This window comes from Lontra canadensis, unplaced genomic scaffold (assembly GCF_010015895.1).
Source record: "Lontra canadensis isolate GAN:19392208 unplaced genomic scaffold, GSC_riverotter_1.0 scaffold40, whole genome shotgun sequence".
Lineage (NCBI taxonomy): Eukaryota > Metazoa > Chordata > Mammalia > Carnivora > Mustelidae > Lontra > Lontra canadensis.
The window spans coordinates 2,010,671-2,035,339 of NW_022631034.1; the positions used below are offsets into that span (position 1 = coordinate 2,010,671).

General features: G+C 41.5%; 1 protein-coding gene across 1 annotated transcript; it reads left to right on the forward strand.

Annotated features, from left to right (window-relative positions):
* The first annotated feature begins 4,626 nt into the window (after positions 1-4,626).
* GADD45A (growth arrest and DNA damage inducible alpha) lies at positions 4,627-7,732 on the forward strand. Its single transcript, XM_032870072.1, has 4 exons — positions 4,627-4,835; positions 5,382-5,483; positions 5,736-5,973; positions 7,052-7,732. The coding sequence occupies exons 1-4, from the start codon at positions 4,792-4,794 to the stop codon at positions 7,163-7,165; spliced, it is 498 nt and encodes a 165-aa protein (XP_032725963.1). The 5' UTR covers positions 4,627-4,791; the 3' UTR covers positions 7,166-7,732.
* Positions 7,733-24,669: the final 16,937 nt, after the last annotated feature.

The window sequence follows — 24,669 nt, forward strand, 5'->3', positions numbered from 1 at the left end:
TCTGTCATTTTAAGTTTGAGATGAGTATTGTATATGGAGACAGAGATGATGAGTAAGCCTGAGGTTCAAGAATGATGACAGGCCGTATTGGAAGTTTATGTGGGAGTCATCAGCATATAAATGTTTAAAGCCAGGGATGAGGTCGCTGTAAAAGTGAGTATAGACAGAGAAGAGAAGAGGTCCAAGGATGGAGCTATTAAGAGATAGGAAGAAGAAAACTTTGTGATGAAGTGATGGGTGAAAAGAATTATTTCTTCTCTTTCAGAGATAGAAAATTCAGAACCCTTTTCAAGGTACCCAAACAAACTACCACTGGCCAGTTTCCACCTCAGACCACCTATGTTCCTCAACCAGTGATTGGTCTACCATTCAAGAGACATTCACAGAGAGACCATTCCTACTCTAATAGAAACCTTCTGACATTACTTCACTCAGTGAGGAGGTGAGGAATGGAGCGAGGGGGTCTTTGAAGAATGTTCTAATGAGTCTCTTCCCTTGATACCTCAACTGTCTTGCTCCTTCATAGCTGGTGAAATGGGAACAGGTGATGTCAACACAAGGTGTTTGGAGTAAGGCTCAAAGCAACAGCAGGACTCCACTCCCATGAATATTAATAACTGAAGAAAATTTGCAAAGGATAAGGATTTATTGAACACACAAGATGGCACTAAGGGGATCGAATTAGGTTTTGATGCTATGTAACAAATTACCCAAAACTTCGTGGTTTAAAACAACATTCATTTATTATTTCACAGTTTCTACAGGTTACAAGTTCAGGCATAGCTCAGTTTGGCTCTCTTCTCAGAATTTTACAAGGCTAAAATCAGTGTTACCGAGGCCTACATTCTCCTCTGAATGATCAACTAGGGATGGATCCATTTCTCAACTCCCTCAGGTTGTTGGCAAAGTTAATTAGCTTGCCATTGTAGAATTCATGAAAATTGCTCCTTCAAAGCCAGTGATGGAGAATCTCTGATGCTTCTAGTCTTTCTTCAGAGAAGGCCTAAGCCCTCTCCTAAGGGTTTACATGATTAGGTCAGGTCCAACTAGTATAATCTCCCTTTCAATTAACTCAAAGTCAGCTGATTAGGGACCTAATTACATCTGCAATCCTTTCACCTTTGCCATAGAATGTAATACAATTGTGGATGTGTTAGTGCAACACCATTGCCATATTCAAGTGGTTAGAAACAAGGCATAGGTTCTGTCCACATTCAAGGGAAGAGGATTATACAGAACTTTATACCAGGGGTTAGAGATCACGGAGGTCATCTTAGAATTTGCCTACCACAGTAATGGTCCAAGATGCTAAACATTTATGTTAAATTCAAATGGAAATATTGACCCTAAAAACATCACATTTTTAGGTAACAGTAAATTTTGGCTGAATAATCTTCTCTGGGAGAAAAAAAATGAAGAAAATTCACAGCCAGACTTCAGAAACTAGCTTCACCAGACTTACACAAAAAATATATCAGAAACTGTATGATTTTTAATAAAATATAATAGCTATATAGTTATATTTATAAAACTATGTCATAATCTAATTGATATTTAATATAAACAGTGATCCATCTAATACTGAAACAATAAGCATCACATTTCTTTTGGATGTTAAAGGACTAAGTTTTGAAAAAAAAAAAAGTTATTCTATACTATAGAACCAGTAGTAGGAAGACATGTATGATAAAAGGAAGAAAATTTCAAAAAGACTCTTAAAATACAAAGTAGGTAGCAGTACTAAGATAATTTAACTATTCTTGAGTACATATTTTCATCTGGTTTCTGAATATAACCATTCGGCATCCTTACAAATATTACTACAGATCATTCCAGTCCTGTGCAGTTGAAGTACTTGGGGTAGTTTTTAAAATGATCTCACATATCAGAGTTATTTTTACAAATATGTATACGTGAATATTCTATCCTGATCTAGGGAAATTCCTTTGGTCTGTCATTGGATAGCAACATCCCCTAGGACTAATAGGTATTTATGAAATAAGTCATCTGTGTTCAATCATCATCAACATATAACTGTAATCTGACTGTAGTGAAATGGCAGCCTCCACTTCCAGCCAAGAGGACCACTTTGGAAGATAATCACTGATGAAACATTCTAGGTAGACTCAGCAATGAGGGGAAATGATATAACACATCTGAGTCAGAAAGAATGACAAGTGAATATTTTTGAATACTGGAAAGCTAGGCTTATTTCACAGAGAACAACCCCACAACACTTGAACAAATTACCTTCCCATGAGGCCAAATACGGCATGAAATACAGTTTTAGAGTGAGGGACTATGCCTATATTAAGAAATAATCATTTTATACCACATTTTCACTGTATATAGTTGACTTGGGAGGGGCATTATTAGGGCCATGGTTCATTTGAATTGGCGTAAACAATACACGGGGTTCTACTGTCCTACAGCTTCCGTTCAGATGACTAAAGTCATGGGACTTTCAGCATAGCTAGCTGATGACAGTGCACACTATTTTGTCCCAAAATCTAATCCAACCATGGGCATACCAATTAGATGGCAAGCACTTTAAAAGCAAAGGATCAGGAATTGTATAGTTCTTGGTATATAGTACGACATCAAAGAAACATTTTTGAAATAAAGTTACAGGTGTAATATCTTAGAGAAGATTCATGCACTGCACAGGACTGCAGGATCCTGAGCTCTCATTCAGCTCTCAGATTCTATTCAACTTAATAAACACTGACTGTTCTGTTAAATGCAGAAATTGTACGAGATGCTGAGAACACCACATTCATGAAGTCACAGTCCCTGCTATCAAGAAACTCACACAATTCCCTAATTCTTTGTGAGCCTGCTGTGATCACATTTTCTTTCAAAGAACCTGTAAGAAATACCTAGTGGATAGAAACTTGGAGTTTCACAGAACACAGTTCAACAATTTCCAAATGATGACTCAGGCCATACTGTATAATTCATGTTTTGGTTGCACAACTGAAAGTATTTCAGCACCCTCCAAAAATTCAATTTTAAGGAATTCTTTAACAAAGGCATCACGTGTTAGGATTTAGGGCACAGATATGAAATACACATGCATCCTTGGGTAAATTATACATTGGCCACAACCATTCCTTTACTCAAACATTGCCCCTTGCTGACAATGCAGTTAAGGATTAAGTGCAAAATGTCAGCTCAAATAAATGAGCCAGAAAACCAACATATCACTTTTCTTTTCCATTAAATTAGGATCAAGAGAGCTGGAGAATATTTTGTCTAGAATGATACAAACATTCAGGTGCAAAAACTCCCATGCACCTTTGCAAAAAATTACTTCTTTGACCTCTGTATATACAGAGACCTTGGTAATGCAAGCAAGGTTTTGAATGAGAGTGTATGGGAGGCGTTTTCACCACTTTTGGTGACTTCAAAAGGTTTAAGACATGTTTTTGCATTTATTGCATACACTCATAAAACAAAGGTAAGAACTTTCAAGTTATTAAGTCGAAGTCTATATACTGAAGTTTGCCTCTCAAAAATGTGTAACTTCTGCTTGCTTTCCACCGCCATGTTGCCATTATCTCAAAGGTGAAATTTTAGCATATGACTAAAGGGTCCTATAGCTGCAGCTTCATGATTCAGCATCTAACATCAATAATTCACAGTGAGATCATAGGCTCTCTGTGGAAGGTAGTGACATACTTGCCTTATGAAAGGAAGCTTAGGGCATATTGAGAGTATTTAGAATTTAGACGTGTGTGGATGTCAGACATTTGTCTCTTAGCTGGTGCGGTGCAGAAGGATCCTCCTTTGGGAAAAGCTCTCTGAGAAAGGTGAATCCGCAAGGCTAGGATACACACATCTGGTAACAAGCTCCTCGCGAACACGGTTTTCCAGAGTTACCCTCGGCAGGTGGGAAGGTTTTCAGCTTTGTGCAGAAAAGATTCCAACTTGGTTCCGTGCCATCACCAAACACAAATGTGTTGATTTTTCTTTTTTGAGCTTCCAACCCTTGCAACCTTCCAAAAATAAATCAAACCAGCCATCAGGGCACCGAAATAATACTACTACTAATAAGCAGCTTTGCCTAGACTTACATAAACAACACTTCTGAGGTAAACTTTGCCCCAGAGGTCTGAAACACTCTTTTTATGTAACCTGCTTACTAATAATTACTAGACTTGGGTGCATTCGCCCTGGAAATACATTTTAATAGCAACCCCTAAAAACAAAGGACATGAAACTACCATAAAAAATGTGCACCAACTAGAAAAACACTTGGCAGCCTGCTCCGGCCTCAAGTGGAAGACACCCCCTCTCCCCCGCCGCGGCGAAGACCCCCCACCTTCCTAGCCGCCACTCCAACAGGGTAAGAGTCTGCTCGCGGCCCCGCCCTCCCCGAGCCCTGCACCGCCCCCGCCCCCTAAGCTCGCCTTCCGCCTGGCTCCACCCCCTTCCGCTCCTCTCCCTACGGTTCCAGGGGCTAGGGTCAAATTGTCGGCGCAGGCTTATTTGCATAACCCAATGGCTGCGCATATGCAAATGAGGCGGGTGGTGGTTGGCTGGAGGTTAGCCGAATAACTCCCGCGAGCGGGGCCTTTGTCCTTCAGTGGCTGTGAGGCAGCTGCCGGTAGGGAGGCGAGGGCTGGCCGCGGGCGAACGTGTGGGGCGGGAGGACCGGCTGGACGGAGCTGCGGCGGCGGGCGCTGGAGGAGTCTGTGAGGGAGTGCAGAGAGCAGGCGCCCGAGCGCCCACAGTGGCAGGAGCAGCCGGCACGCCGCTCTCTCTCTGTGGGGGACCCGCAGTTGCAATATGACTTTGGAGGAATTCTCGGCTGGAGAGCAGAAGACTGAAAGGTAAGGCGGCCGGAGCCTCTCCCGGAACTCTTTCTCGCCCACTGCGCGCACCCCAGCGCGTCCCGGCTGTGCAAAGTTCGCCGGGGAGCGAGCGGTTAAAAGTTTGCAGAGGCACCCCCCCGCCCGTCTCTCTTGGGAACCTTCCCAGAGGCGCGGGTGGACGGAAGGAGCGTGCCCCCAACCCGGCCGAGACCCTCTGGGCCTTGGCAAAGGGCAGAAGGGACGGTCCCTGCCCCTGCGGTGAGGCTGGCAGCCCGTGGCTGCGCCCAGCGCCAGGGACTGACTGGCAGCGCCCGCGGGGGAGGGTGGCGGGTGGCCCTGTCGGGGCTTTTCGCAGGCCTCCTGGTCTCTGGGCTTGCGAGGGATCACGGGGGTGCGGCGTGCGGGTGACAGGGCCGGCGGAGGCTTGGGGGTTTGCAGAAAACCCAGCGGCGCGGTGGCGCACGGACTCGGGAGGAAGGGTCGCGGTGCCGGGTGAGGAGGGGGCGCGATGGCCCCAAAGGGACCTGGGCTGACGGGACCCCCTTTGCTCTCGCTCGCGGATAGGATGGATAAGGTGGGCGATGCCCTCGAGGAAGTGCTCAGCAAAGCCCTGAGTCAGCGCACCATCACCGTCGGGGTGTACGAGGCGGCCAAGCTGCTCAACGTGTAAGTGGGGCCCTCTCGCGTCCCCCGTGGCACCCCTTCCCGCCCCAGCCCGGAGGCGACCTCGCGGAGAACCCCTCGCCCTGCGGCGCAGTTTCCTGAGGCTTCCCATCTGCCTCGCGGCCCCCTGGCCCGGAGGTGGGGTGGGGGGAGCGAGCAGGCCTGGGCGCGACCTCGGGGCCCCGGCGGGTGTTGCGGGCGTCTGCGCAGACGGGTGGTGCCTCTGTGCTCACCCGCCCCTCCCGGTGCCTTCAGCGACCCGGATAACGTGGTGCTGTGTCTGTTGGCTGCGGACGAGGACGACGACAGGGATGTGGCTCTGCAGATCCACTTCACCCTGATCCAGGCGTTCTGCTGCGAGAACGACATCAACATCCTGCGCGTCAGCAACCCGGGCCGACTGGCCGAGCTCCTGCTCCTGGAGACGGACGCCAGCCCAGCCTCGAGCGAGGGCGCCGAGCAGCCCCCGGACCTGCACTGCGTCCTGGTGACGGTAAGCGAAAGGGGTCTGCAGGCCCGTCTGAGTTAAGAGTCCTGGTGGAAGTGAGCCGAGGGTTGAGAGTCGCCTGACTGCAGATCTGCAATGAGGGGGAGGGCTGGAGCGTGGCTGCCTTTGCTCCATTAGAGCGTGTGGCTGGACTTTCAGCCGAGATGTGCTGGTTTCATCATCAGGATTTTCTCTGGTACAGAACATGTCTAAGCACGTTGGCGGCTGCCAGCAGCGGAAGAGATCCTTGTGAGTCAGCACTGTCAGCCCAGCTACTCCCTACCTACATCTGCACTACCTCCCGTGACTAATTCCTTTAGTAGGGCAGATTAGATAAAGCCAAATAAATTCCTGGCTCACCCTCATTAAGGAGTCAGCTTCATTCTCCACCACTCAAAGTTAAAAATAGAAATGGTGTAGGAGACAGACCTTATTAATTCCCTAGAAATACATTAAGAGGGTGGAGTGAGAATTTTTTTCTTTGCAATTGTGCCTTTTTTAATGGACACTTTTTTTTCTGATAAAAGCCTTTGATAGGTAAATTACCTGTGTTTTCCAAAGGTAAATATGATAGCTTTGTCTTTTACAGTTCACTACCTTTTGGCTGGTCTAGTTAAGTGGCAGCCCAATCATTTTGCTACTTGGGAAAATTACTACTCTGTCTTTAGGGAGGATATCAGGTGGCAGCTCTTGCTGTTACGCAGCTCTCATCTCATTGTACACAGAGCATGGATATATGTCTCAGAGCTGTTTCACTCAGGTCTCTTACACAGGACAAACCTGTGAATGATACTGTCATGCAAAACTAAATAAGTGTCATGCAACCATATGTGTATGGCTTGGAGGGTTGCATGTGTTCATCCTTTCAGAGTATGGGTTAGTGGAGAATTACCCTTAATGATTCTGAAGGAAACCAGCTACCTAGAAGAAAGTTTATTTTTTACGGTTGTAACTAGTCTCTATGTCACACAGCTAAAGTATAGAATGTTCAAGAGGAAGTTGTCTTCCTCTTGACATGAGTGTCATTATTAGCAGGTGCTGATTTTTTTAAATAGTAAATTTATTTTCCTCATTTTGTTTCCAGAATCCACATTCATCACAGTGGAAGGATCCTGCCCTAAGTCAACTTATTTGTTTTTGCCGGGAAAGTCGCTACATGGATCAGTGGGTTCCAGTGATTAATCTCCCTGAACGGTGATGGCATCTGAATGAAAATAACTGAACCAAATTGCACTGAAGTTTTGAAATACCTTTGTAGTTACTCAAGCAGTTACTCCCTACACTGATGCAAGGATTACAGAAACTGATGTCAAGGGGCTGAGTGAGTTCAACTACATGTTCCGGGGGCCAGAGCAAGATGACTCTGCAGATGGAAAGAGGTGAAAATGAAGAAGGAAGGTGTGTTGCAACAAATACAAGTCAAAAGGAACAAAAAATTACAAAGAACCATGCAGGAAGGAAAACAAACTATGTATTAATTTAGGATGGTTGAGTTACATTTACATAAACCAAATGTGCTTTGTTAAAGTTCAAATGTGCTGCAGTAGTTTGGGTATTTTTGGTTTATATGCCCTCAAGTAAAAGAAAAGCAGAAAGGGTTAATCGTATTTTAAAACCATATTTTATTGTATTTTGATGAGATGTTAAATTCTCAAAGTTTTATTATAAATTGTACTAAGTTATTTTATGACATGAAAAGTTATTTATGCTATAAATTTTTTGAAACACAATACCTACAATAAACTGGTATGGAATAATTGCATCATTTCTGAATGTGTGCTTTGGTTTCTTTTAACTTGGAATGTATCTTAAATTTTTTTATATGGAAAAATTAAAAACCCTTCTGGAATCATGTATCTACAGTATATGTGTCTATCTCTCTATACAGGTAGAGATCTGCATGTGTCATGTATCTGTATTTTTTCCACTTTTATGCATTTGGGCTGGACATGGCATAATTTTATTTCTTAGTCTTTATTTAAACAGACATCTTACTGGTGCCTTACTCTACACTATGTCCAAAGTCCAAAAGCCAAAGGTCATTTAAGAAGCCTTGGGTTTGCAGTTCGGCAAAGAAGTGTTTGAGATTTCACTTGCAACATTGGAATAATTACCATTCAGTGACATTAATGTCATAGTAAGAATATATGCAGAATGCTAAGGAAGCAAAAGTGACCAAAGTTACCTGCAAGAGCAGGTCATTTTACATGGGTCTTCGAACTCGAGTTTCACTTCCCCAGCTAGAGAGGAAAAGGATGTTGCTGGCAGTGACCCTGGTTTGTGCAAAGGCAGGTTCCCTGAAAGACCCACCCTGGTTCAGGGAACAAAGGGTGATTCTGTGTGCCTCTGGGGTGGAAGAGAAGGGAGAGATAAGGTGGATAAAGGGGGTGGGGATTAGGCCCAGACTCTGAAGGGCATTAGGGCTTCCTACTGTAAACTCTGGGGATTTGGCAGAGGCCTTCACAAGGGGAGTGACGTGATCAGTGTTCTGGGAAGATAACTTCAGGACCCATGAAAGAGAGATTACTGGGATAAGAGGCTGGAGGTGACGCCAATCAGGAAGTGACTGGACCAGGCCAAGGCTGTGCAGTTTGCAGACCATGTTTAAGGAACAAACAGGGAAGTGGCCTGGCAAAGAATTCCGGTGCCCCTCTTCTCTCTAGAGCTGTATGTCTTCCAGCTGCATGTTTCCGCTGTGGTTTCAAGGGGTCTGGTTGGATTCGATGAGAGAGATGGAAGAAAAGAGCAAAAATGAAAGGCTTTAGCAGAACAATCCCCTCTTAGTTGGAACAGTCACTTGATAATTAACTGTAACAATCTCCTCTAGGTATATAGCCAAAGAAAGCAAAAAATGCCTACTGAGGAGATGCCTAATATAGATTTTTTTTTCTTTTTTTTTCTTTCTTTTTTTTGGCCTATTTGGCAAATAGCACCCCTCCCCCACGGCTCCCCCCACCATGTGTCTCCCATCCTTGTCATGACTACAGGTCATTAGGAAAAGATAGAAGTCAGGAGAGAAAACCAGACCAACTAATAGTAATACAAAGCTCCAAGTTTCTGCATCTTAGGAATAACACAGGCCCAAGAAGCACTTCACCTCACAGTTAAGTTTCTGTTTTTCCACATCTGTCAGAAATGTGGGTTGTTAGGCCTTGTTTAAGCTCATTGTATTTTATTCAAGCTGGTGCCTGATCCAAAACACAACCGGTGCTTAACTTTTGTTTTACCAAAAGATGGAGAGCAGTGGGTTTTGAATAGAATGTTCTTACCTTCTTAGTAAGGATTTTCAATCCTCTTCCACAGTTGCTTGACTGAAAACCCTTGCAAAACTGAGTGAATTAATCCAAGAACGCAGAGAAGAAAGCAGCCATATTGCTAGGTGTGAAGATCATCGTTAGTTCCTCTGCATCTCGTTCCCCTCAGCTATAAAATGGAGGTAAAATGACCCAGAATTGTCACTCTACAAAATGTCTTTGATGATTCTACAATTGTCTTCTGCAAAACTATAAAACTAAAGCTAAGGGCTAATGTCTGCTTCATAATGGTAGCCCAGGATTTAGCACACTTCTCAGCAAGCAGTAGGTATTGAATTAATACTTGTTGGCTCAATGAATGAGTTAGAAATAATGAATGCAAATGATCTGGCACGTGATGGGTGCTCAGTACAGTCTATTCCTAAAATGCAGGCGAAGGCAATCGGGTTTCTCTGATGCTTTAAAACGCAATATAAATCTATTAATTTTGAGAAAGGAGTTTCAAACCTTTCTTCTATACTCATAGTGCTTAGAGATGGGAAGCGGTAGTATCCATTCTTCAGATTGTTCTGTTTCAGTAAGAGCCCAATAATTAATGCAAAACTGTTATCTGGGGTTTTAAGTTGTAACTTTTGCTTTTCTTTCCTGACTGAACATAACACAAAGTTAACACGGCATTGAAAAACCCAGCCGTGAAGCAGTTAATTGTAAACAAGTGTGCAATTACCTGGGCAACTTCTACCTCTAATTGATGTTAATATTCTTCAGTCATTGCCTTAAATGCTATTAAGCCTACTTGTTGCAAGTAGGTGGAAATGTTACAACAAGAACAAAAATCCTTTCATCTACCTAAGGTGTGTTGTATTTGGAAAATACCTATTTTTCCACCGGCAACTTCACCCCAGTGTTGTAAATACCATTGCCTCCTCCTTTTACAATTAACCAAGGCCTTAGGAAGTTTAACTTCTATAATAAAAGGACTCATGAAGATAGCTAATCTCCTGTAATACATATATTATTTACCAATTAAATAAAAAGGGTTCTTTCTAGGAAAGAGCATTTGTATACTATCAGCTGGAAGCATTTCCAAAGCATATTTTGCGATGCTTTACTGTAACCCTTGTGAAATCCTGGTTTCCTCAATTTTCAACTATGTAAGTTAAATTTTATTCTTTTCCATGTGGTAAAAGGCTGCAAGCAGTGAGATGTGTTTCTGTCAAATGAACCAGACTCTCAGTGGCATGATTTAACATGGAGCCATCATCCCTCAAATGGAATTGAAGTTTTTTTCTTTCTTTTTAACAATCCTTAGGAAAACACAAGAAACTCTGTGAAAAGGTCGTATCCATGAAAACCACCAACAAATATTTAGTGAGTGCTTACTATGGGCAAGGAGCTATGCTGGTTATATTGAAGTCTGTAAAAATCAATCAGTCAATCAATCAATCAATCAATCAGGCAACTTCTCTAGCCTCAGGGAGCCCCAAACAATGAGACATGGACATCAGTAGATATAATCCAAAGCAAAAAATGCCCAGTAACAGATGAAAGGCCCAGAGAACTGCTAATGGGAGTTCAAATCTTAGAAATCTCTGGAGGGCATAGGGGATGGCATAGGAAGGAAAGGTAGGAAACTCTTTGATCAGAAGTGAGCATTGTATTTTGCAAACCACAGAAATTACTTAATTGATTGACAATTGAATATAATTCTGCTAGGAGCTATAGAGATTACATAAGATGTAGCCAATGGGAGCCTTTGTCCTTAAGTTTATAATCAAATAAGAAATCAAGATCAGCACATTTATTCCTTTAACGCTATTTATTGAAAGGGTGTCCCTGGCACTGTGTTAGGTCCTGGGGCTACAAAAGTGGAAAAGCAAGTTCTCTGCCTTTAGTGGAAATGCCTGACATCTGCGATATGGAGTGGTAAGTGGTGATGTGTTATATTCGAGGCATAAGTGTTCCTGGGGGACAGGAAGCTTTGCCAGATCAGTGAAACTTGAAGGATAAAGAGCTCTGCCAGGGGACAGTGAAGAACATTTGTTCCAGAAGGGGGGGACTGCGGTTCTGAAAGTGTGAATTCAAGGCATGTTTGAGGCTAGCTTTGGAGGGCAACCATAACACACATAGGATCTATTACGTGCTGAGCACTGTTCTAAGTTCTTTATGGTAACACATTAGGATTCACAATAACTCTGTGGAAGTAGGTACTATTGCTGCCATTTGGAAGCCAAAGAGTTGGACACACAGAGAATTTTGCCTCCAGTCATACTCTTAGTAAGTAGCAACTCCAGGATGCAAATTGAGGCAGTCTGGCTCCAGGAGCCATATTTTCCAATGATAGGTGATGAAGTGGGAAGGGTGGTAGGAACAAGACCAGGAAGGGTCCTACAAGTCACCCTTTTTAAAATTAGGTGATAGAAAATAATTTAGGGCCTCCTGCCCGGCTCAGTTGGTAGAACATGTGACTCTTGATCTTGGGGTCATGAGTTTGAGCCCCATATTGGGTTCAGAGATTACTTACTAAAATGATTTTTAAACCCATTTAAAAATAACCATTAACACTGAGGGAAGAGACAAAGTGCTATCACTAGTGTGAGAAGCAGGGAAAAGATGCTATGGCTCACAAAGTCCTAATGCAAAAACTCAGCTAAGAGAAACTTGGCTTGCTGAGAGGAGGCTCCTCTCTTCGACAAAGATTTCCTGTTTGCTACAGACCTCACCCCTCCCACTTGTCAACTCAAGCCTGCTGGACTCACTTAGGCTTCCTGTGGTAATCCTTTTAAGTATATGGGGGCCACCCTTCACCCCCAACAATTCACATCTCTCAGTCTGGGGCTCAGAATTTTCCTGTGTAAAGGGAGGTGTTTGCACTATCAGAATTTCTCGATTGTTCTCATACTAATAAAGACCTACATTGGTTTGTTTACAAATTCAGCTTCAAGACCCTTCCCGGGAGCTTCAGATTAAGTGGGAGCTGAGATAAGGCTCAGAACTTATTTTTTAACAAGCACCTCAGGTAATTCTTATCTGGGAATTTTGAGAAGCACTCTTAGCCTTCTTCCAGGTGAATTGCAGCAGAATGATTCTACCAATTTGGGGGCGGGGGGAGGAGAAGCTCACATGTGATCAGTTTCCAGCCTCCCTGATGCGGCTGGCCAGGAGCAGAAAAATGCATTTTTCTCTGCAAAGGCTGAATTATTTTAAGGGAAGAGATATAACCAGAAATACTTGCTACCTGTGGACAGAGTAAGAATTTACCAGTTTACTACGGTGTTTATTGCATAAGTTACAATGACTCCGAGAGGCAGAAAGAGTCCACACACAGAACGGCTCTCAGCACGCAGCCTTGAAATGGCCGACCAGCAGACCGGTTCGTTAGGTGCTGGGCGCAGTGCTGAGCCCTTTGGGCGAGACAAGGAAGAACTCGAACCGCATGATCAAAACAACCGGAGTACGGCTCAGTGTCAGGCACAAGGTAGGAGTTTGGGAAGTGAATTGAGTTCATATTTTTCTTCTATCAGTTAGCACTTTCTGGCTTAGAGCATGCTTTCACGTTTATTAATTTGATTCCTTGCTAAAGCAACGGAGGCTTAGAGAGGTCCAGAGACACCTCCAGAGTCACAGGGCAAGGAAGAAAAAGAATTGAGAGTTTTACTGTGAATTCAGTCCTCTGTATCCTGGAGCTGTCTCAAAGAGGCCAACCAGACCGCGGAGGTTAGCCTGGGGGAGGGTGAAACTAATTGGATCTCTTCTCTTACTTATCCAATAAGTGGGACAGAGCCTCGGGAAAACAAAAGGAGACAGAAACCAGGAGGGAATTCTAAGAATTGTTCTCTTTCATCTTGGAACTTCATCTTGGGAAAAGTGATCTGTATGTCCCTGAGGCGCTTTTAGGCTAACACATTTTTTTACAATTAAGTGTCTGAGAAAGAACTTACTATGCACAGAAATAGCAAACTTTCTTAGTTTCACCACTTAACACCGGATTATGTCACCCTATTACAATTGTATTACAATCATCAAAATAATCATTTCACAAGAAATGGCTCACCAGGAGAAGAGCCTCCTGATGTCAGGTTGCCTCTTGGTCTGTTAGGGACTCAGCTGGCAAAAATAAAGACCAAGAGTGTAGTAGTTAAGACCATGGGCTTTTATAGCCAGAAAGATCTGGGCTTGGATCCTTGATCCTCGCTAGAACTTTGGAAAGTTAGTGTAACTTCTCTAAGTCTCAGTTATTTCTCCCACGAAATGGGAAAACAAACAAGGCATTTTTCCTTGGTTTGTCCTGAGGATTAAAGGAATTGTGTGTAGAAAACACTTAGGTCGGTTCCTGGAAGTACTGGCTATATGTAACCTAAAGATAATTGTATCTCCCATGAGTCATTTTCTATGTATTCATGCTATGTATGTATTCTATGTAATTATTCTGTATTTGTAAACTAGAGGGTGATCCAAAGAAAAAGGAAAAGCCCCCAGTAAACCAGATAGGCCCATTAAAGGGTATTTATGGACAGACACCATCCAATTAGATTATGTTAATTTCGAGTAAGCTAGTCTCTTCTCCATTTCTATTAATTTAGTTTGGTTCTTTATTGCTCATTTGAAGTATCAGAACATTTTCTGTTCAAAATCAAAGTTGATTGCCCACCGTGTGCCGAGCGCTGTGCTAGAACTTGCTATGTAAACGTGATTATGATGCAGTTTCTACCTGCAGTCGAGTATAGGAAGCTGACACGTTTTTAAGTCAGTGTGGTGTCTGAGCAAGTCTGGGCATGTACTGTGTGTGTGTGTGTGTGTGTGTGTGTGTGTGTGTGTGTAGGGTAGTGGTGGTGGTGAGGAAGCCTTCCAGGAAAAAGAGATGCTTGACCTGAATTTTGGAGTGTGATTAGGAACTAGTCAGAGGACAAAGGTGTGGCACACGAGGGACTCCTGTCTATGGTATTTACTAGAGGATTAAGTGTTAAGGAAGGGAGTGGAGAAAGGCAGCAGAGAAGGTAGACAGAGATCAGGTCATAGTCTTACCTGCCCTTCTAAAGAGCATGGACTTTGTCCCGCAAGCACGGAAAGGACTCGGGCGGGGTTTAGGTAAAAAAGTAAAGTGGTTAAATTGGAGTGTTCTGGGGCACCTGGGTAGCTCAGTGGGTTAAGCCTCTGCCTTCGGCCAGGGTTATGATCTCAGGGTCCTGGGATCGAGCCCCACATCGGGCTCTCTGCTCAGCAAGAAGCCTGCTTCCCCCTTTCTCTCTGCCTGCCTCTCTGCCTACTTGTGATCTCTCTGTCAAATAAATAAATAAAATATTAAAAAAATAAAAAAATAAATTGGAGTGTTCTATGACCCCCTCTTCTAGAATGGGTTCAGCTGGTCAGGCCACAGCATGCCGGATGGGATTGGAAGGCTGTATCACATAAGGAGACAGCTATTGTTGTCATCTGTCCAACCCCCTCTCCATCTTCCTTCTGTGAATCTTCCTTCTTATTAGCACTCTCCACCTCAGCCTCAAGGGTAGATTTATAATACAGGCCTAGCCAATCTTCTTGGCTATGGTGACCGGTTTGGGGATAGATATGTGACTTCAGCTGAGTCAATCAGAAAATGTCCTTAGACATTTCCCCTAAAGACTCTCTTTTTGGTGTTGGCAAGCTGATGGATGTGTCTATGATTGCTAGCAGTAGGCTTGCCTCATGGAGAATAAGGCTACGCAAGAGGAGAGGTCAGAGATGAAACCTGAAAGCAGAGCTCCTGGATCCAGCCATACCTGAAGAGAGGCCCATGGATTTTCAGTAATGTGACTTCACAAGTTTCATTTGTGACTAAGAGTATTATAAGCCACAGAGACCGAAGGATTTCTAGGATGTGAGATTTGGAGGGCCTACACTAGGTTAGTCCTAAGTAAACTGAGATAGTTGCTCACCTTAATGCCAGAGGCAGCCACGTAGGCTAGAGTCTAGACAGGATGCTTTTACAGTAGTTTAGCCAAGGGATGATATGGGCCCAAATTCATAGTTGATGAGGAAAATCAGGGATGGATTTGAGAAGTATTTGGGAAATGAAACACCTAAGAATGGATGATCAAATATAAAGAATGAGGAGGGATTCTTGAATGTCTCTTAGGTTTCCAGCTATGACAATTTAATGATGATAGTGCTAGCAATTAAATTTGAGGCAGGGAAAAGGGTTTCAACACATTATGTTCCAAGTCCTTGTGCGCTATTGAAATGTCCTATAGAATAGGTAAGTCTGATGCTTGGACAAAAAATCAGCCAGATGTATAGATTTGGGAATCTTTAGCCTATGATAGCAGTCATAATGGATGGACTCCCCAAGAAGAATGGGTAAAGTGGAAAGAGCTGCAGTGGGCTAAAGATTAAAACTTGGGATCAAGGGTGGGATTTTAGGGGGTAGACATATGAAGAAGAGCCCGAGGAGGAAAAAGAGTTGATATCCCAGAAGCACGTGGTGCAGAATTGTGAGTTTATGAAAAAGAATGATTCAGGCAGGGGTCCTTGAAGCAGAAACTGAAATGCTTCATTGAGTTTGGAAATTGGGAGTTTATGGCCATTTTAGTGGGTGAAATCTGTTCCATTACAGCGGTGGGAATAAACGCAAGATTGTGGCCAATGAGAAGAAGGGAGGTGAGGTAGAGAAGACAAGGAAGGGTGGTCACTCTCTGGAAATTTTTAATAAGGGAGAGAAGACGATAAGGGTCTTAGGGAAGAGTTGGAGGATTTGGACTTGAACCAGAGGTTGCTTCTCAACCTGTCCTCCCCCCTCCCCAAACCTGTCCATTTGATGGAAGATATCTGGATAGGTGTAACGGAGACATTTGAGTGTGGGAAGGTAGTAAATTTAAGTTTTCAGGCCAAATGGCTTCAGCATTTTGTGTGCTTGATGGTGAAGGCAGAATTGTTTGCCAGGTAGGAAGGAGATAAATGGGGGAGGTATTGAGGAGGGTGATAATAGTTCAGAATGAAGGAGGAATTGGACAGATCAAATGATAAAATTGTGAGACACTTCTGGGGACTCAGCAGAGATTAGAAACACCACTGCCAGTTTCTCTCCACTAGTTTATTTTCCTTGTTCATTCTAATTATCTTTATGAAAGCAAAGGTTATGGCAGGACCCTGCTTAAAAACCTCTACCAACTCCTTCCCCTTGCCTGTATAATCTGTACAAACTCTTTGACTTGAACCAAACTTCCTTTCCTGCCTCATCAACATTCTCCTCTCCATATTCCTGCCACAAAGATCTGTGTTGTTCTGATGCTCTAGACTCCTTAAGAACCTAGTGCATTTGTGTGCACTTTTTTCTCTGCTGAGAACATCCTGTTCCTCTTCATTACTAACAAACTCCTACTCAGCCTTCAATACCCAATTGAAATGTTGTCTCCTCTGTGAGAACTTTTTTGACTTAGAGCCAACTTCTTGATCTTTTTTAAAAATTGAATTTAATTTTAATTCCAGTGTAGTTAACATGCAGGATATATTAGTTTCAGTTATGCAATATACTGATTCAACAATTTCATACATCACCTGGTGCTTATCACAAGTTTACTCTTTAATCCCTGTCACCTATTTCACCTAAACCCCAACCAACCCGCCTCGGGTAACCATCAGTTTGTTTTCTGTAGTTAAGAGTCTCTTTCTTCATTTGGCTCTTTCTTGTTTTTCCATTTATTCATTTGTTTTGACTTAGTTTTACCTTTGAAATCATATAGTATTTGTCATTTGGCTTATTTTGCTTAGCATAATACCTTCTAGATCTATCCATGTTGTCAAATGGAAAGATTTCTTCTCTTTTCCCTCCCCTTCTCCCCCTCCTCCCCCTTTCTCTCCCTCTTCTTCTTTTTTGAGAGGAGGAGGGTGGGCAGAGGGAGAGAGAGAGAGAGAATCTTAAGCAGGGGTCGATCTCCTAACTCAGAGATTACAACCTGAGCTGAAATGAAGAGTCAGACACTTAACCAACTGGACCACCCAGGTGCCCCAGGGTTCCATTCTTTTTTAAGGCTGAATAATATTCCATTGTATATTGATGCCACTTTTTCTTTATCCATTCATCTATTGATGGACACTTGGGCTACTTCCATAATTTGGCTATCATGAATAATGCTGCTAAACATAGCGGTGCATATATCCCTTTCAATTAATGTTTTTGTATGTTTTGGGTAAATACCCAGTAGTATTACTACTGGATCATAGGTTTGGTTTATTTTTAACTTTTTGAGGCGCCTCCATACAATCTTCCATGGTGGCTGCACCAGTTTGCATTCCCACCAGCAGTGTACTAGGGTTCCTTTTTTCTCCACATCTTTGCCCGCACATGTTGTTTCTTGTGTTTTTTTATTTTAGCCATTCTGCTGGGTGTGACATGATATCTTGTTTTAATTTTGATTTGTGTTTCCCCAATGGTAAGTGATATTGAACATCTTTTCATGTGTCTGTTGGCCATCTGGATGTCTTTTGTGGAGAACAGTCTGTTTATTTCTTCTGCCCATTTTTAAACTAGATTCTTTGTTTTGGGGGTGTGGATCTATATAAGTTCTTCATATGTTTTGGATACTAACCTTTTATCTGATTAGTCATTTTCAAGTATCTTCTCCCATTCAATAGGTTGCCCTTTAATTTTGTTGATTGTTTCCCTTGCTGTGTGGAAGCCTTTTATTTTGTTGTAGTCCCAATATTTTATTTTTGCTCTTATTTCCCTTGCCTCAGGAGACATATCTAGAAAAATGTTGCTATGGCCAATGTCAGAGAAATTACTGCCTGTGCTCTCTTGTAGGATTTTTATGGTTTCAGGTCTCACATTTAGGTCTTTAATCCATTTTGAAATTATTTTTGTGTATGGTGTAAGGAAATGATCATGCACATTTTGCATGTAGCTGACCAGTTTCCCCAACAACATTTGTTGACGAGACTATCTTTTCCCATTGTATATTCTTTCCTGCTTCATCAAAGATTAATTGATCATGTACCTGTGGGTTTATTTCTGGGTTTTCTATTCTGTTCTATTGATATATGTGTCTATTTTTGTGCCAGCACCATACTGATTTGATTACTACAGCTTTGTAATACAATGTAAAGCCCAGAATTGTGATGTCTCTAGCTTTGCTTTCCTTTTTCAAAATTGCTTTGGCTATTCAGGGTCTTTTATAGTTCCATATACATTTTAGGATTGTTTTAGCTCTGTGAAAAATGCTCTTGGTATTTTGATAGGGGTTACATTAAATATGTGTATTGCTTTGGATAGTATAGACATTTTAACAGTATTCTTCCAATCCATGAGCATGGAATGTCTTTCTATGTGTGTGATCTTCAATTTCTTTCATCAGTGTTTTATACTTTTCAGAGTACAAGTTTTTCACCTCTTTGGTTAAGTTTATCCCTAGATATTTTATTGTTTTTATTGTTTTTGGTGCAATTATAATGGGATTGTTTTCTTAATTTCTTTCTTCTGCTTCATTATTAGTGCATAGAAATGCCACAGATTTCTGCACACTGATTTTGTATGTAGCAATTTTACTGAATTCCTTTATCAGTTCTAGTAGTTTTAGGTCTTTTTGCCCTTGTATCCCTTGCCTTTGGCGATGTTTAGGAAGAAGTTGCTGTGGCTGAGGTGCGAGAGGTTGGTGCCTATAAGGTTTTCTCTTTTTTTTTTTTTAATTTTTAAAAAAGATTTTATTCATTTATTTAGAAAGAGAGCACAAGCAGGGGAGAGGGATAAGCAGGCTCCCTGCTAGGAGGCTTGATCCCAGGACCCTGGGGTGATGACCCAAGCTGAAGGCGGACACTCAACTTACTAAGCCACCAGGTGCCCCTAGGGTTTTCTATATATAGCATCATGTCATCTGGAAATAAGGAAAGTTTTACTTCTTGTTTACTGATTTGGATGCCTTTTATTTATTTTTGTCTGATTGTGGTATCTAGAAATTCTGGTACTATGCTGAACAAAAGTGGTGAAATTGGACATCCTTGTCTTTTTCCTGATCTTAGGGGGAGAGCTCTCACTTTCCCCATTGAGTATGGTGTTTGCTCTGGGTTTTTCATATATGGCCTTTATTATGTTGAGGTATGTTCCCTCTAAACCCACTTTGTAGAGGGCTTTGATCATGAATGGATGTTTACTTTGTCAAATGCTTGTTTTGTTTCTATTAAAATTATCATATGGTTTTTATCTTTCCTCTTATTGATGAAATATATGACATTGATTGTTTTGCAAATATTGAACCACCCTTGAAACCTAGAAATAAATCCCAGTTGATCATGGTGAATGATATTTTTTAATGTAATGTTAGGTTTGATTTGCTAGTATTTTTATTAAGGATCTTTGCATCTATGATCATCAGAGATAGTGGTCTGTAGTTCTCTGTGCTGTCTTTGTCTGGTTTTGGTGTAACTGGCCTCATAGAATGCATTTGGATGTTTTCCTTCTATTTTTTGGAATAGTTTGGGAAGAATAAGTATTAACTCATTCTTAAATATTTGGTAGAATTCACCTGTGAATCATCTGGTCCTGAACTTTTGTTTCTGGGTAGGTCTTTGATTACTGATTTAATCTCCTTGCTGACAACTGGTGTGTTCTAATTTTCTGCTTCTTTCTGCTTCTGTTTTGGGAGGTTATGTTTCTAAGAATTTATCCATTTCTTTTAGGTTGTCTAATTTGTTGGCATATAGTTTTTCATAATATTCTCTTAACAATTGTTTGTATTTCTGTGGTGTTGATTGTTATTTTTCCTCTTTCACTTGTGATTTTCTTCCTGACTTTTAAAAGAAGGAGGAATTTTATTCCTGCCAGAACAAAACTTAGTAGCTTCTTAAAAATTAACATATAATGTATTACTTGCCCCAGGAGTACAGGTCTGTGAATCATTGGCTTACACACTTTACAGCACTCAGCATAGCACACACCCTCCCAAATGTCCATAACCCAGCCACCCTATCCCTGACCCCCCCACCCCCCAGCAACCCTCAGTTTGTTTTGTGAGATTAAGAGTCTTTTATGGTTTGTCTCCCTCCCGATCCCATCTTGTTTCATTTCTTGTTTCATTTTTTCCCCTCCCTATCCCCACAACCCCCTGCCCTGATCCCATCTTGTTTCATTTCTTGTTTCATTTTTTCCCCTCCCTATCCCCACAACCCCCTGCCCTGCCTCCTCATATCAGAGAGATCATATGATAATTATTTTTCTCTGATTGACTTATTTCATTTAGCATAATACCTTCTAGTTCCATCCACATCATTGCAAATGGCAAGATTTCATTTCTTTTGATGGCTGCATAGTATTACATTGTGTGTGTGTGTGTGTGTGTGTATACCACATCTTCTTTATCCATTCATCTGTTGATGGACATCTTGGTTCTTTCCATAGTTTGGCTATTGTGAACATTAAAAAAGTGCTGAACATCACTCCACAACAGGGAAATACAAATCAAAACCACAGTGAGGTACCGCCTCACACCAGTCAGAATGGCTAAAATTAATAAGTCAGAAAACTACAGATGTTGGTGAGGATGTGGAGAATGGAGAACCCTCCTACACTGTTGGTGGGAATGCAAGCTGGTGTAGCCACTCTGGAGAACAGTATGGAGGTTCCTCAAAAAGTTGAAAATAGAGCTACTCTATGACCCAGCAATTGCACTACTGGGTATTCACCTTGTTTCCTTTGCTGTGCAAAAGCTTTTAGTCTTGATGAAGTCCCAATAGTTCATTTTTTGCCCTTGTATCCCTTGCCTTTGGCGATGTTTTAGGAAGAAGTTGCTGTGGCTGAGGTGAGAGAGGTTGGTGCCTGTATTCTCCTCAAGGATTTTGATGGATTTCTGTCTCACATTGAGGTCTTTCATCCATGTGGAGTCTATTTTTGTGTGTGGTGTAAGGAAATGGTCCAGTTTCATTCTTTTGCATGTGGCTGTCCAATTTTCCCAACACCATTGGTTGAAGAGATTGTCTTTTTTCCATTGGACATTCTTTCCTGCTTTGTTGAAGATTAGTTGACCATAGAGTTGAGGGTCCATTTCTGGGCTCTCTATTCTGTTCCATTGGTCTATGTGTCTGTTTTTGTGCCAGTACCATACTGTCTTGATGATGACAGCTTTGTAATAGAGCTTGAGGTCTGCGATTGTGATGCCACCAGTTTTGTCTTTCAACATTCCTCTGGCTATTTGGGGTTTTTCCTGGTTCCATATAAATTTTAGGATTATTTGTTCCATTTCGTTGAAAAAATTGATGGTATTTTGATAGGGATTGCATTAAATGTATAGATTGCTTTAGGTAGCATAGACATTTTCACAATATTTGTTCTTCCAATCCAGGAGCATGGAATGTTTTTCCATTTCTTTGTGTCTTCCTCAACTTCTTTCTTGAGTACTTTATAGTTTTCTGAGTACAGATTCTTTGCCTCTTTGGTTAGGTTTTTTCCTAGGTATCTTATGGTTTTGGGTGCAATTGTAAATGGGCTCGATTCCTTAATTTTTCTTTCTTCTGTCTTGCTGTTAGTGTATAGAAATGCCACTGATTTCTGTGCATTGATTTTATTTCCTGACACTTTCCTGAATTCCTGTATGAGTTCTAGCAGTTTTGGAGTGGAGTCTTTTGGGTTTTCCACATAAAGTGTCACATCATCAGCAATGAGTGAGAGTTTGACTTCTTTGTTGATTTGGATGCCTTTTATTTCCTTCTGTTGTCTGATTCCTGAGGCTAGGACTTCTAGTACTATGTTGAATAACAATGGAGATAGTGGACATCCTTGCCATGTTCCTGACCTTAGGGAGAAAGCTCTCGGTTTTTCCCCATTGAGAATGGTATTCGCTGTGGGTTTTTCATAGGTGGCTTTGATGATATTAAGGTTACCCTCTATGCCTACACTGTGAAGAGTTTTGATCAAGGAAGGATGCTGTACTTTGTCAAATGCTTTTCAGCATCTACTGAGAGTATCATATGGTTCTTGTTCTTTCTTTTCTTAATATATTGTATCACATTGATTGATTGTGGATGTTGAACCAACCTTGAAGCCCAGGAATAAATCACACTTGGTCATAGTGAATAATTCTTTTAATGTACTGTTGGATCCTATTGGCTAGTATTCTGGTGAGAATTTTTGCATCTGTGTTCATCAAGGATATTGGTCTATAATTCTCCTTTTGGATGGGATCTGTGTCTGGTTTTGGGATCAAGGTAATGCTGGCCTCATAAAATGAGTTTGGAAGTTTTTCTTTCTTTACTAGTTTTTGGAACAGTTTCAGGAGAATAGGTATTAATTCTTCATTAAATGTTTGGTAGAATTCCCCTGGGAAGCCATCTGGCCCTGGGCTCTTGTTTGTTGGGAGAGTTTTGATGACTGCTTCGATCTCCTTACTGGTTATGGATGTGTTCAGGTTTTCTATTTTTTCCTGGTTCTGTTTTGGTATTTTCTATGTCTCTAGGAATGCATCTAAGAATGTTTCTTCCAGTTTGTCAAATTTGCTGGCGTATAGATGCTCATAATATGTTCTTATAATTGTTTGTATTTCTTTGATGTTAGTTGTGATGTCTCCTCTTTCATTCATGACTTTATTTATTTGGGTCCTTTCTCTTTTCTTTTTGATAAGTCTGGCCAGGGGTTTATCAATCTTATTAATTCTTTGAAAGAACTTGCTTTTAGTTTCGTTGATTTGTTCTACTGTTCTTTGGTTTCTATTTCATTGATTTCTGCTCTGATCTTTACGATTTCTCTTCTCCTGCTGGGTTTAGTCTTTCTTTGCTGTTCTTTCTCCAGCTCCTTTAGGTGTAGGGTTAGGTTGTGTACTTGAGGCCTTTCTTGTTTCTTGAGGAAGGCTGGTATTGATATATACTTTCCTCTCAGGACCACCTTTGCTGTGTCCCAAAGATTTTGAACAGTTGTATTTTCATTGTCATTTGTTTCCATGAATTTTTTAAATTCTTCTTTAATTTTGTGGTCAACCCATTCATTTTTTTTTTTTTAGATTTTATTTATTTATTTGACAGACAGAGATCACAAGTAGGCAGAGAGGCAGGCAGAGAGAGGGCTAAGCAGGCTCCCCACTGAGCAGGGAGCCCGACAAGGGACTTGATCCCAGGACTCAGATTATGATCTGAGCCGAAGGCAGAGGCTTTAACCCACTGAGCCACCCAGGTGCCCCCATTCATTCTTTAGTAGGATGCTCTTTAGCTTCCATGTATTTCAGTTCTTTCCAACTTTCCTCTTGTGATTGAGTTCTAGTTTCAGAGCACTGTGGTCTGAAAATATGCAGGGAATGATTCCAGTCTTTTGGTACCAGTTGAGACCTGATTTGTGACCCAGGATGTGATCTATTCTGGAGATTGTTCCAGGTGTACTAGAGAAGAATGTGTATTCTGTTGTTTTGGGACAGGATGTTTTAAATATATCTGTGATGTCTCTCTGTTCCAGTGTGTCATTTAAAGCCTTTATTTCCTTGTTGATCTTTTCTTTAGATGATCTGTCCATTTCAGTAAGGGGAGTGTTAAAGTCCCCTACTATTATTGTATTGTTGTTGATGTGTTTCTTTGATTTTGTTATTAATTGGTCTCTATAACTGGCTGCTCTCATGTTAGGGGCATAGATATTTAAATTGTTAGATTTTCTTGTTGGACAGACCCCTTAAGTATGATATAGTGTCCTTCCTCATCTCTTATTATAGTCTTTGGTTTAAAATCTAATTTATCTGATATAAAGATTGCCACCCCAGCTTTCTTTTGATGTCCATTAGCATGGTAAATAATTTCCACACCCTCACTTTAAATATGGAGGTGTTTTTGGGTCTCAAATGAGTTTCTTGTAGACAGCATTTTGATGGGTTTTGTTTTTTTATCCATTCTGATACCCTGTGTCTTCTGATTGGGGCATTTAGCTCATTTACATTCAAGGTAGCTATTGAAAGATATGAATTAATGCCATTGTCTTGCCTGTAAGGTGATTGTTACTGTATATTGTCTCTGTTCCTTTCTGGTCTGTTACTTTAGGGCTCTCTTTGCTTAGAGGACCACTTGTAATATTTCCTTTAGGGCTGGTTTGGTGTTTGCAAATTCTTTTAATTTTTATTTGTCCTGGAAGCTTTTTAACTCTCTTTCTGTTTTCAATGACAACCTAGCTGGATATAGTATTATTGGTTGCTTATTTTTCTCACTTAGCGCTCTGAATATATCATACCAATCTTTTCTGGCCTGCCAGGTCTCTGTGGTTAGGTCTGCTGACAATCTAATATTTCTATCATTTTATGTTACAGACCTCTTGTCCCAAGCTGTTTCAGGATTTTCTTTTTGTCACTGAGACTTGTAAGTTTTACTATTAGATGATGGGGTGTGGACCTACTTTTATTGTTTTTTGAGGGGGATTCTCTGTGCCTCCTGCATTTTGATGCTTGTTCCCTTCACCAAATTAGGGAAATTCTCTACTATAACTTGCTCCAATATACCTTCTGGCCTGCCTTCTCTTTCT

Bases quoted from the DNA above. Each gene is read 5' to 3' on its own strand.
- GADD45A (XM_032870072.1), top strand. From the start codon at position 4,792: ATGACTTTGGAGGAATTCTCGGCTGGAGAGCAGAAGACTGAAAG. The intron at 5,484-5,735 runs GTAAGTGGGGCC...CGGTGCCTTCAG, and splicing joins GCGGCCAAGCTGCTCAACGT to CGACCCGGATAACGTGGTGC. The intron at 5,974-7,051 runs GTAAGCGAAAGG...TTTTGTTTCCAG, and splicing joins TGCACTGCGTCCTGGTGACG to AATCCACATTCATCACAGTG.